The sequence below is a fragment of the Centropristis striata genome, chromosome 19 (assembly GCF_030273125.1).
Source record: "Centropristis striata isolate RG_2023a ecotype Rhode Island chromosome 19, C.striata_1.0, whole genome shotgun sequence".
NCBI classification, from domain to species: domain Eukaryota; kingdom Metazoa; phylum Chordata; class Actinopteri; order Perciformes; family Serranidae; genus Centropristis; species Centropristis striata.
The window spans coordinates 18,623,739-18,638,080 of record NC_081535.1 but is presented as its reverse complement, the minus strand read 5'-3'; the positions used below and the strand labels follow the sequence as shown (position 1 = coordinate 18,638,080).

At 37.3% G+C, this 14,342-nt stretch overlaps 1 protein-coding gene across 2 annotated transcripts; it reads right to left on the bottom strand.

The window, feature by feature from the left end:
• Positions 1-203: 203 nt before the first annotated feature.
• On the bottom strand, positions 204-9,547 carry LOC131992688 (serine/threonine-protein phosphatase with EF-hands 2-like). Of its 2 annotated transcripts, XM_059358348.1 has the most exons (15): positions 9,082-9,547; positions 8,596-8,650; positions 8,272-8,447; positions 8,063-8,177; positions 7,904-7,950; positions 7,566-7,732; positions 6,963-6,999; positions 5,356-5,505; positions 4,337-4,690; positions 4,059-4,244; positions 2,823-2,965; positions 2,540-2,646; positions 2,280-2,443; positions 2,103-2,190; positions 204-725 (listed from the first exon to the last, which is right to left on the bottom strand). In XM_059358348.1, the coding sequence occupies exons 2-15, from the start codon at positions 8,624-8,626 to the stop codon at positions 541-543; spliced, it is 1,950 nt and encodes a 649-aa protein (XP_059214331.1). In that variant the 5' UTR covers positions 8,627-8,650; positions 9,082-9,547; the 3' UTR covers positions 204-540. The 2 variants fall into 2 exon arrangements, with proteins under 2 accessions (XP_059214331.1, XP_059214330.1); XM_059358347.1 differs by lacking the exon at positions 9,082-9,547 and having other exon boundaries at positions 8,596-9,018.
• Between the last annotated feature and the right edge of the window lie 4,795 nt (positions 9,548-14,342).

Genomic DNA, 14,342 nt, shown 5'->3' with positions numbered 1-14,342 from the left:
ATTAATGTGGGACATCTTACGTCATCTGTGTTTACCTTCAGTATATCCTTTTCCAACATCTCATCAAAGTAGGGCTTGAGTTGATAGGATTCATGTCCTGGATTCAGACTGACAGGCAGTTGAACTGATTAAGCAGCTTTTCCAAAGATTATATCCCCTCGTGCTGTAGAGTCACTGATATCCCAAGGGTCTAAATAACAGGTAGAAGGAAAGCACGCTGTGGAAGTAGTGACTGATTACTATAGAGTTGTGCAGGATAAGATTTTGCATACAAAACATACACATACATTGATGCATGATTGTTGTACTTTAAACAAGCAAATGCACTGAAAATCTGTATGATACACCAGCTTCTTGCATAAATACAAAAAGGTAAAAAAAACAACTGAAATCTAAGATGTAGATTGATCCACACAGGTCAAAGGGATGAGATGCTACTAAACATTTGGATTTCCACAGATGTGTCTCCAAGTCTACCAGTTCTGTACTGTCTCTATGTAGCAGATCAGCAGGTACAGCTTCACGGCCTGGTCCAGACTCTCAGGTGTGTGCAGAGAGGTCCACCAGCCGGAAAGCCTCCATGAACTCATTGATGTCGATGCTGCCGTCCTTGTTGAAGTCGATGCTCTGTGCCAGGTCTGCGATGGCCTTGTCGCTGATCTCTGTCTTAAGATGAGAGCTCAGGAGTTTCCAGGTCTGATGAAACTCCTCAAAAGAGATCAAACCTGGAAGGAAACACAGGAGGGAGGATGGAGTTGTACACTTCCTGAATTTATAGCATAGAAAATCTGTCTTGTGTTTGAGTTCATGCATTTTTACATTGTTTTACTTTCAGTTAAAAGTTAATGTGTGAGGTAGGATTTGCTCAGTGACATTTTTTTTTCAAATTCGATGACATATCGTCAGATTTACAATAGATGGTGTATTAAGCAATTTTCAACCCATAAAAGTTAGTTTCTTTTTTTCGTTTGGTAAGGGGGCAATTTTAACACCAGCAACTATCGTTTGATCAGAGTAATTACAGTAGTATAATTTAGTTTACAGATAAAATAAAGTGTGCAGTACCTATTTGGTAACAGCCTCTGGAAAATATAGCAATTGTAAGTACGTATTTTACCACTTTGTTCAAGATTTGGAGGAACAACACATGCTGGAGTTGGCAGTGCACGCCTTACAAAAGATTTTCGGATGAGTCTAATTTGAATTCTTCGAGGTTTCCTTCCAGACCCGCAGCTGTGCTTTGCAGCATGCATGTCTGCAACAAATCTTCTAAAAAATAGATTTAGTTTTACCTTGTGAGATGACGATTGCAGGAATCAGAAATGTTAGTTTCAAGAAACGATACATTCCTCCTGTTCAACTTCACAAATGTCGTTGACTCCCACGCAGGGTTCGCATAGATCCGCAGTTTGGTAACACTCCAGGTGTTTGTTTGAAATAAATGTATCCTTGTGGCGGAAAAAAGGTAAATCCAACAAGAAAAAGTCTTGAAGAGGACTCAGTTCTTAGATGTTAACCTGGTGCTTTCCGAGTTCTCAATGAATTCTGCAGGCAACTCTACAATTAACTTAATCTACCATGCTTCGCTAAACTTGCATTAACCAGGTCTTTTGTTTTCACACCATGGCAAAATGGCTAACTGTGGGTTTGCATATCATCAAAACATAAAAATACCAACAAAGTAACAAGAATTTGGGCAGTGCAAGATAAGATGCACATAGAAGTCAGTTGTCTGGTTTCTAGTCAAGTGGCTTCAGCAAAGTTTGCTTTGCCACCAAAAGCGATTGTTTGTTTTTTTGCCTTTTGCTAGTATAGAATATGAGTGAACGGAAGGTGAATATTCTGTAGTTTTTGTTTCATGCATGTGTGCCTACCCTGAGTTGATCTGGACAAATTTTGCTGGATGAACTTTTGCCTGCTGGATTCCGAAGATGATAAAGTCAGCGGATGTCTAACTCAGTAAGTTTTCATCATCATGAATGTACACAAAATGTAATTGCAACCCAAGATGGGTTGCAATTAGTTAAATAGTTGTTGGGATATATCACAGAGAGAAAGACATGGATCTGGCGTCTGGGAATCAGCCGAAGTTGCCTGCTAACCTGAGTGATCTGTGTCTATGATTCTGAAGATGGTTTCCAGGTTGGAGTGGTTTTTGTACATCGTCTCCAGGATGCTGTTATCTGAGATCTGAAATGGAACAGAGACAAATCAATTAAGATTTTGCAACACTGTTGGAAAGAAGGAAACACATTAGACACTCGTAAAATAAGGCTGACCTCGAGTTTGGGCTCAGTGATGGAGAGCTCCCTTATCCACTGATTGTAGTCCACCATGCCATCCTGGGTGCTGCTGACCAGCTGAGAGCGCAGCACCCTCCAGGGCAGACCCAGATTCAGAACTCTCTCTGTGGCGCTGGCCCAGTCCTTCAGAGAGATCACCCCTGAGACATAAACCGAGGTATACAGTGAAGTCATTTACATCCTGATGCAATTAACTTTCCCCTGTTGTATTCAAATGAATCACTGCTGCTCAGTACCTTTGTTGTTAGGATCAAACTCCTGATAGGCATTGATGAGATCGGACTTGTGTACGAACAACTGTTCCCTCAGAGCTCGCAGTGCTGATCTCTCTGTCCAGCCGACACTGACAAAGAACAGGTAGAGAAACGTTTTTACTTCTACTCCATAGATGTTGGACTCACTGGTCATAATTTATGTGTAGGACCAAATGTAGCTACCCATGCCCTAACCCTTTTAAACCCATTTTGCCCTGTAAACCACCTAGCCCAAAGTGCTTAAATGTTCCTAATAAACTTGTACCTTTGTGTCAGGGTGAGCTCTCTGCATGTCCTGCTGGCCTGATACTGAATGAAGTGGGGCACCAGATCAGGGCCCATTCTGATGTAGGCTCCTCTGTTGCTGCCCACCTCGTAGTAGTTAGACGCTGAAAATATAGTCAGCACCTAAATAGAAAAAAATGACAGAATAATTTTTATTGCCCAGTGCATAAGCACAAAGTACTAAAATATAGTTATGGACTAAGGCATTTATGTACGTCCCAAAACAGCAGCTTAAATAGAAAATAGAAGAATAGAAAAAGTCAACATACAATTTAAATCAAAAAATTAAATGGTAGAAACATTATGTATACATATGTATGTGATATTTATATGATGGAGCTGTGTCAGTCTGTTTAGTCATTTTGCAGGTTTTTGCTCTTCTGTTTTTTATCTCCTGTCATACATAAACCATAAAACCATTCAAAGGCTAAAAATACTTGTTTGCATAACATAAACCGTATAAAAGAAGGGCCAAACTCAAGGCTTCTTAGCAGTAGTCCACAAACTAATGGGTGACTTGTTTATACAATCTCTGTTCCATTATCAATATTCAATTCAACCTTTTTGGTCAGATACTCAATTATACAGGTATAACCAGTAGTGAAGTGCTTAGGTACCTGTGCGTGTGCATGGTTCCCAGCATAAAACAATACCCACATATAAAACATTATAAATATAAATGTAAAAGTGCCCCATAAATAAATAAATAGTGCTGTTATGCAAGCAAAGTGTCAAATGCCGTGGAACACCTGTGATCACCTGATATTCCACATTAAACTCCACCTCCTGTGTATCTCAGGCACTGTACTTAATAAAGTTTTGAGGGTGTTGTACTTTACTTGAGTATTTTGATTTTATGGAACTTTACACTTCTACTTCACTACATTTTGAGGCAACTTTTGTACTTTCTACTCCTTTTTTATTTATGTAACCTCTTAACATATAGTTAAAACCAAATCTACCTGTACAAAATGAAAACACTGCTTACATAAATGCATCAATAATACTAAAGCAATATATACTACTATACTATATTTGGAATATATAAAACAATGTAGGTGGGTCCATTCTGCATAACAAGGTCTTTTACTTTTAATACTTAAGTAAGTACATTTTGAATGATTTTACTTGTAGTAGAGTAATTTCACAGTGTGGTATAAGTACTTTTACTTAAGTAGGGATCTGAATACTTTTTCCACCACTTCTCTGTGCTCACCCTGCGGTTGTGGCAGAACTCGTAGCCATCCTGTTTGCACTCATGGGAGCGGATGAGGAGCTGGAGGCTGTGTCTTCCCAGCACCTCCTCAGTGACATCAGGCCCCCAGTAGCATCCTCCGCCTCGCACCTCATTAGGAAAACAGCCATTCTGGGGCACTGGGTCACTCCATAACACGTCCACTATCTGGGTGACCCAAATCAATCGCAGAGATAGTCAACCTAGAGATAGTCAGGAAATGTTAAAATATTTGCATTATGGGAACATATGTCACTTACTTGTTTCCACTCATCCACATCTGTCTGTGTTGTTTCTCCAGACTCCGGGTCTGAGTCTGAGTCAGACATCTTCACTTCTACGTAGGACTGGTCAAACCCCGCCAGCCTGCGCCTCCTTTTCAGTTCCTCTTCCAATGACCAGTTGAGTTGACCGCTCACGGGCGTGTTGTGGAGCGAGCGGCGTGGGGCCTGGTGCCTGTGCCCCGGGGCCGAGCCGAGGTAAGTCAGAGAATACACTCGACGCCGGCCTAACTCTTGTTCATCCGCCCCCCTGTTCCTGTTGTTCATTCTCTGAGTCATACTGACATTTTCTGGATGATGGGTCGGCTTAGGAGGCCGGAGAGCTGACACATACTGCAGACATTGAGAAAAAAACAGATTAAATACCAGTGGTGAAATGTAACTAGTACATTTACTCAAGTACTTAAGTTTAAGGTATGTTTACTTTACTTGAGTATTTCCATTTTAGTATGTAACTTTATGCTTCTACTTCACTAAATTTTAGAGGCAAATATTGTACTTATTTTTTTTTTTTACTCCACTACATTTATCTGACAGCTTTAGTTACTTTCAGGTCGAGATTTAACATGAAAAACATGATCTATTTAAAATTATGTATTTTTATAAATTAAACTGTATTTTAGGTCCTTAAAAATCAACCATACCTTGACAACATTAAAGTGTTTTTTTTTTTACATTTATGCAGCAATTATAATAATACAATGATAGATTTGGAATATATAACATCTAAATGGGGCCATTCTGCATAATGAGTGCTTTCACTTTTGATACCTTAAGTACATTTTGATGCTGATACTTTTGTGCTTTTACTTAAATAAGTCGTGAGAGCTTTTACATGTAGTGGAGTATTCATACTTTTACTGAAGTAAAGGATCTGAATACTTCTTCCACCACAATTAAATACACTTTAAATGATGATCACTGTAATATTTCTGGATTTTCTGCCTGTAAAATGCCCCAATTATTCTCATTTGATTAATGCTGCATGCCTCTCTTACTTTGTGTCGGTCCACTCTGGCTATTACGTCGAGGTCTGTTGTGTCGGAGATCCCCCCATGGACAATCAGCACCTTATTATCAATCACTGTGGCCAGAGGCAGCCAGCTGAAAATCTTCTGGAGAAGCTTTAGGATCTTCTTGCCATGCACCTGCAGAAAAAGTTAAGTTAACTCACATACAGTTGGAGGAATTATTACTATTATCCACTTGAAATATCTCAACAACTCATGGTCCAAAGACGATGAATCCTTGTGACTTTTCTAGCTCTACCATGAGGTCCATATTTTAGATTTTTCAATTTGCCGACTCAACTTGGCAATCACACATAAAGCCTTTGCGCACCAACAAGTCTGTATTTTCTGTATGTTTTTTAATCCATCATCCAATTAAAAAATTCTACCTCCGAGTGTAGGTACTACTACAACTTCTTTATTTACAAATTCTGGACAAATGCACTAAGAGAATAGTTTATATATATACAGGATTACAGCTCCATCACAGCTGCTGTGGACAACCTGCTCTCATCCTAATCTGCCTGTGTCCAGTTGAGCTATTACTTTTTTAATACATATTTATATCTGTTCATAGTTATCACATTTTTTTTAACCATGTATAACTTTTTCATCCATGTTTTTAGATTTACTTATGTCTATTTTTTGTGTCAGTGCATTGAAAGCAACCAAAGAACAGAGTCAAATTCCTTGTTATGTTCATATACTTGGACAATAAAAGTGATTCTGTTTAACACACATTGTTACTGTAGCCCCCAGGCTGGGAGTCAGACATGGTGTATCAAAGTGCTACTGGCGGTCCGTCTTATTTTTTTCTTCTCAGGCCTCATGTGGCGTATACACACCCACATCACGTGAACTGAAGAAGTTACCACCTGAAGGTTACTTTTACACATGCCGGCTTGAATGAGGTGAAAATAAAAGTACATGTGGTTTTTTACCCAACATGATTACTTCCATTTAATGCCACTTTGCACACTTTTTCACTACATTTCAGCATTAAATATGGACTTTTTTTTTCTTCTCCATTACATTTATTTGACAGTTGTAGTTACAAGTAATATCACAGATAGTACGTCAACATGTTTTTTTTTTAATATGATGCATAGCTTTAAGTAACACCACATAAAGCAGTTAAGTAGCTGCACCATGACCAGCTATTACATTAAAATGAAAGTTAGACATTTCTGCATTACTTTTACTTTTAAATGCTTAACATAATGTATTTTAATCAATTGTGGTTTTACTGTAAGAAAACTCCATGACAAGTTAAAATCACCATATTTGCAGATGTATAGTTTTCTCTAGACAGGAAGCTGAAAAGTAACTTAACTGTCGGACAAATTTAGTCAAAAGTCACAATATTTGTCTCTGAGATGTAGTGGAGCAGAAGTATAAAATAGAAATACTCAAATTGAAAGAATCAAATTTGTACTTAAGTACAATACTTGAGTAAATGTGCTAAGTTACTTTCCACCACTATGTATTGTTAATTCTTTTTAAGTAAAGGACCTACATACTTCTTCCGATTCTAAGTGTGAGATTGGCTGAGAACAGTATAATCTTAAGGTTAAAGCAAAATACCCAAGACCTACCCGATATTTTCCCAGAACTTCTTTCGTGAAACCGTATCTGGAGAAAACACACAACGAACATAATCAGATCATCTGACTTTACAATAGAGCCCGACAGATATATCGGTTGACAGATTTTATCGTCTGAAGTCGGCCTAGCAAAGACATATCATATCAGTGTATTTGCTGTCAGATATGTGCTGTTATGAAAACTTTTTTACACAATATATAATGCAGTAAATGTTGCTTGTCATGATTTAGAAATTGTGATAGCTATTTGTATTTTAAAAAGTCAGCAATTGACTAAAACTGAACAGTAATGATGTTTATTTAGCTATTTATTTTATTCCTATATATTGTTTATTCTCAGTTATCATTTACAGAATTGTAATACATGTAATATGTATTACATTATTTGTATAATAATGTATAACAATGCTAAATATTATTCGGTAATATCGGCTATTGATGGATTTCCCCCTCTAAAATGAGTATCTGCATCAGTCTCAAAAGACCCATATCGGCCTCTACTTTACAAAACCATAAATACTAAGAAAACTGAGAGAACAAGTGATTATATTGTTGAGTTATATTCAAGTTCATAACAAGGGAAGACTATCCTACCTCAGGTTAACAATGTGGTCCTCATGGTTCCCTCTGTTCAGGTGAACATCGTTGGGATAGACCAGCAGGAACCCAAACAGGATGAGCAGGATCTCTAAAGAGTTTTTACCGCGATCCACAAAGTCGCCATTGAAGACATACGGTTTCTCAGAGGATGGCAAACCATTCTGGACAGAATGACAAAAATCCCAGAGTGCTTTCCTAGTCATTCAAAGCTCTTTTACACTACAGGCCAGCATTCACCCATTCACACCCATTCACACACTTGGGATCATACCACCGACCTTTCGATCAGAGGAGCTCTAACAACTGAGCTGTGATTTGCATGTTATAAATACCTTATAGAAGATCAACAGCAGGTCTTCAAGGTGGCCATGTAAATCTCCTGAGACAGGATGAATAATGTATTAATATTCGTGCAAGCTAAGGGCAAGAAAGAAAAAGTGCAACAAAATATCAGAGCAAAATGGCTCGAGGAAAGGCCTGCTGTTGCGCACCACATATGGTAATCTGCTTGTTGTGGCAGGCGGAGACTTGACTGATGTTTGGAAGAATTCTTAGAAGTCTCCATGTCTCTCCAAGAAGCTGCAGAACATACCGAGCGTGAAGCTGCTACTGGGAAAAAAATATAAAACAGAACACAGAACAAAGCTGTTAGATACTTATGTGTCTGCCTTGAGGGTACTTTGTGTGACTGTGTACTTACTTGTTTGTGCTTGAACGCCTCCACCAGCTTCGACACGCCACAGAAGGTCACGGGGAAGGTCAGATGGGGGCCGGTGTAGCTGTCAGGGACCTCGATGCTCTTGTAGCAGAAATACCTCTCCCATTCTGTGTCACGACAGATTTCATTCTCTCGAAAGATGTGAGATATTAGGTTTCCTGTGGTAAAGGCAGAGAGAGGAATGGATCAGTGCCACTTTACGTTTCTCAGCACAGACTAAAGTGGTTGAGCTCAGATTAGCTCACTGTCAGTGATCTAATGAAACCTATAGGTGAGTTAATTAAACAGGAGCTGAGTCGTTCTTACTTTCACTGCTGGCTGGAGTGAAGTGGTCCATCAAGAAGCCAAAGAAATTGTAGAGCTGCAGGAAGGAAAATGGAATTAAACAAAATAGTTTAACAAATGCTTCTGCTTTAACGCATAAAGTCATTAGGAAAACTTTAACTGAGGTAATAAATCAAGTGAGAAGTAAGGTCATTAACTAATAGACTTATCGACAGTTGGACTTCTATTTAAAAACCAGTGGAGTCACCCCCTGCTGTTCATTAGAAAGAATGCATGTTAAGTTTCACATCGGCTTTACTTATCAGGCCTGGAGGATGTCACTTGGTCTTGAACAAAACTGACACATTTGATCCAGTGATTGTGCATTACAATACATGTCCATATAAAATATCACAGCAATCTATTTTTGTAGTGACTGAGATTTGAATAGTTGTTGAGATATCTCTTACTGACCAACAGGCCATGCTGCTAGAATGGCTGAAACTGTTCAAAACAGTGTGAGCTCACCTTGATCTGGTCTTGCTCTCCTGCATACTCAATAGACTGGAAGATGTTCCATGTGCACCTGCGTCTCACCTCCAGCCGGGCGACATACTGACGGTACCAGCGCTGGATCAGCAGAGCCGCTCTGATTGCTTAAAGATTGGGAGTAAAGGCATTCAGCTCGAAATGAGGTAAAAGCTGAAGCGAATGTAGTTTTTTACTCAACTTGATAATTTCTATTTGATGCTACTTTGCACACTAATTAACTACATTTCAGCATTAAATCTCAATGCTTTTTTTCTCTCCACTACATTTATTTGACAGTTGTAGTTAGGAGTGACATCACAGTTTACAATTGTACGTACAAACATAATGAGCATTCTAAATGTGATGCATCACTTTACGTAACACCACATAAAAGCAGTTAAGTAGCTGCACTGTGACCAGATTAACTTGGACATTTATGCATTACAATGATGATACAATAATATAATATGTAACTGTATAACACTTAAAAAACACTTTGCATTAATTTTTATACATGAAGTACATTTTGCTGATTTTAAATGGTTAACATAATATATGTATAGAATATTTCATCCACTATGGTGGAAGAAGTATTCAGATCTTTTACTTATATAAAAGTACAATTATTATACTGTAAAAATACTCCATTACAAGTAAAAGTCCTGCAGTCACTCCCTTTAAGTAAATCAGCAACATCACTATCAGCAACATGTACGTAAAGTGACAAAAGTAGTTTCCTGTCAGTGTTTCACTAATAAATGTGATGTTTTTGCTCTCACTGCTTGAAGATTGGGAACAAAGAGGGAAACCTCTGTCCCAGCCTTGCTGATGTACGCAGTGTCTCCCACCACAAACATATTCGTTCACTATGTCAGATGTAGACTAGAAGACTTACCAGTAGCAGCTTCACAGAGTGCAGACAAAATGAGTAGGGATTGAGAAAGTGAGAAACAGCTTTTTGAGACTTTTCCCCTCACAAATTCTGTTAAATTGATTAAAATGCATTTTTACCTGGAACGGAGATGCTCCCTTAGAATAATAAAGAAAATAGTTAAGAAACAAAGATTAAATTACTGCAATAAAAAGGAACATTTGACTCTTCACTGCAATGGTTTAGATAAAGGCCGCACCTCTGTCACATTTCTTCAGCTTTAGTTCAGATTTTCCCATGCCACATCCCATGACCCTTTGCTGTTTTCACTGTCAAAGACAAAGATACTTTCATGTCTGACCTTGTGTTTTGCAACCTTGGGGAAAAAATGTAATAATAGATTTCTAACACTTTTTTTAATCTATGTTAATACACATTTTTATTAACCATTAACATGCATTCTGTTATTGGTAATAAATTAACAGGATAATCAAATCTTAATCATTTTGGTTGACTTATTACTTATAATTACTGAATGTTACGTCATATGGTTAGCATTAACATATATAGCATTTAATTTAAAGGGTCTATTTAAAGCTAATGATACCAAACCTACTGTAAAACAGAAGAATAAACAGATACAGAAATAAAGCACCGGATTGGCGCAAAGGTACCTTACCTGGCCACGTCACCTTTCTTTCATTACCTCCCCTCACTTCTTCTGCACCTTTAAAGAAGCCTTGTAATTTTCTTTCTACACACTTGTCAGCCACACAGTAACAATTTGAGAAAAAAAAAAGTATCCTGCTTTATCACTTGGACTTTTCCATTTCCCAGGCTTAGCAGCACAGAAGCACAGGTCCCATCGGCTGTAATGTCGTAGTTGGATGTCCCCTCTCTGCAGCTACACACTCTCATCCATCACAAACACATACACACGCACACACACTGGCTAAAAGGCTTGTGAACAGCAGAGACGAGTGTCTTGGACAGACCCCGTGACCACTTAAACAAAACAAGTGGATTAGGATTAAATCTTACTACGGCTGGCATCTACGATGGATAAATGGATGACGGCTCTGATAAAGGGCAGCATCTGCTTTGACAGGAGGTTGTGTTGGTCTCGGCTCAAGACCTGTGTCATCGCTGTGACTCATAATAATAATAACGTCAATATTATCTCGGTTAATTGCCTAGTGGGTAGTCTAGACTCGTTAATTCTTTATAAACATAAATTAAGTTATACAAAATATTATACAGACCTCCATTCCTAGAGTAGTGACAAGATCCAAAACAAAAATCACATATTGGGTTTTAGATGGTTTTGAGGTTAGAACACAATCAGTGGTGGAAGATGTATTCAGATCCACACTGCACAATTACTCCACTACAAGTCCTGCATTCAAAATTACTGAAGTAAAAGTACAAACGTACCAGCATCAAATTGTACTTAAAGTGGCAAAAGTAAAAGTGCTGTTTATGCAGATTGGACCCACTAAGATTTTTTTTTAAAATACTAAACATATTATTGGATTATTTGTTATGCTTTTTTGTAAGCAGCATTTCACTGTTGTCCATGTAGGGCTAATTTTAACTTTTTAATATACTGTTGTGTGGTTTAACTCGTAAGCATGCGTAATGACTTTAAATTGATTTTCTTTTTTGATTTTATGTTAAATCTGGACCTTAAAAGTAACTAAAGCTGTGGACTAAATGTAGTGGAGTTAAAAGTATATTTTTTGCCTCTAAAATGTAGTGAATTGAAAGTATACAGTAACATAAAATGGAAATGCTCAAGTGAAGTAAAGTACCTCAAAATTTTACTTAAGTACATTACTTGAATAAATGTACTTGGTTACATTTCCCCACTGCTAATGTGTCTCTCATTGTCCCACATTAACCTACTTTTTGACGCACATTTGGTTTGTTGGGATCTGCTCATTTTAGCAACACATGAAGAAACATTCAGACATGAAACCAATTAAGATGTTGCAAACAGAAACAGTTAGTTTCTTCCTCTTCATGTCTGTAGGTGCACAGCTATGCAGCAAGCTAAATAAACTTGCTATAAAGGTGAAAATCACCTTTGAGTTTTTCACTAATAGTAAATGTGAAACAGTATTGGACAATAAATTAAACGAAGCGATTACAAACCAGAAAATTATGATCAACAAGAGTAACTCCAAAGTAACATTGTATTACACTGTTGCCGTGTGTGTTCTGTTTTGTCTTTTTGTACATTTTGAAATTTATCTCTATAGTAAAATTTCCCACAGATGAGCTTCTGTTACTGTAGCTTCTTTGTCTTGTTACATTGATTCCTGCTACTGTTTATTATTAATATATTTCGGTTTGTTGAAATACATTTCAAGAATGTCCTCTGTGTTGTCTGCTTGTTGAACATCTGCATCTCTCATCCTCCGCAGGCTTTCATCTGTTTATAAAGAGTCTTTGTGATCGCGGCCAGCCGCAGCTGTCAGTGGCCTGACTCCCAGCGGTACTATAACAAGGAAGTGGTGGGAGACGTCTGATACTCAAGGTGAGTATCACACACACACACACACACACACACACACACACACACACACACACCAGGGTTCACTTGGGTGAACCCTGGTGTGTGTGTGTGATACTCAAGGTGAGTATCACACACACACACACACCAGGGTTCACCCAAGTGCGCTTAATCCATCTCACAATATTTGCACATGCACTATATGTACATATGTTGTGTATATAAAGATGTAAAAGGGGAAAAAAAATCTATATATTTTTTTAAATAAAATAATAATAATAAATTCATAAAATGAAGAAAAAGAAAGGCGTTGGGTCCAGACATTATTTATGATAATAATAATAGTAATAATAATAATAATAATAATAATAATTTGATTTAGTTAAGTGTTTCAAAAGAAAAAAACAAACTTATAGAGACGATTAAAAACATCAAAATAATACAAACCTAACATGATAAAAAAAAAACAGGGCCCCAAAAGACAAAGAAGAAATTAATTGATCTGGCTTTTGTCGTAGGCGTGCACTTCACACAGCACAAACAACTTAAATGTTATTTCCAGCATGAGGTTGCTGCCGCATTGATCTGGCTCTTGCCGTATGAGTGAATATTTAAACGTGACTTTCCTCATACTCTTAACCCTTAATAGTGTGCAGAGAATCTATATCTACTGTAGATATCTAGGTCTGACATGAATCAGGAATGTCAAGGATTAATTCATAATCAAGAAATGGTTAACACACAGTTTTGGAAAAAGTATTCAGACCCCTTACTTCAGTAAAAGTGTTTATACCACACTATGAAATTACTCCACTAAAATAAAAGTAAAAGTACTCGTTACACAAAATGGACCCACTCAGATTGTTTTTATGAAATTCTAAATATATTATTAGATTATTTAAATGGATGCCTTCATGTTAGCAGGGTAAGATAGAGCTTTTTTTAACTACTTAATATACTGTTAAAAAAAAATTCTGATCATGTTTTTTATGTTAAATCTTCACCTGAAAAGTAACTAAAGCTGTCAGCTAAATTGTTAAATTGTTATGGAGTAAAAAGTACAATAATGGCCTCTAAATGCAGTGGAGTAGAAGTATAATGTTACATAAAATGTAAATACTCAAGTAAAGTAACTCAAAATTGTACAGCACTTAAATAAATGTACTTAGTTACATTCCACCACTGCACCACTATTTATTGTATGTTGTTAATAAAATGGACCAATCACCACTTAATTTGAAGGACCACAAACATGATGAAGTCATGTGAAAGTAAAGCTGAGCTATAACACTGAGTCAGAGATTTTGTCATTTCTGAAAGTGTTCCAGCACAGAAGACCTGAGATCATTATGGTGTTGTTGAGACGCGAAGAACATCTTGTCCAAGATCGTATTACATATTTGTGTCATGATGCCAAGATAGGTTGTTACTAAGGACACAAAGTGATTTGACGGCGAAGGAAGATGTTTTCATACTCTTCCATTGAGTAAAAGCACACTGTTCAAATACTGTAAAAGTCCTTCAAAGCACAAGAGTATTATCATTATCTTTTTTTTTTTTATGTACACGTACTGTTGATCCTTTAGAAGGCTCCAAACCTGAGGATGAGGCCCCAAATGGTCACACAGAGGGGTCGTGACTAGGGGTGTAAAACAGTATTGCTACACTAAAATAACCAATATTTCATGACGTGATACTGTATCGATTCTTTGAAACGATGTATTGATATTTTATTATTTATATTTTACATGGTAACATTGGTTTTGTCTTGTATTTAAGCCTCTGAACTCTGACAACAGTGTGTGTTCTTTCTACTATGACAGTTATTTTAAAAACTCCCTTTTTGGTGGGGGAAAAAAAATCACATTACAT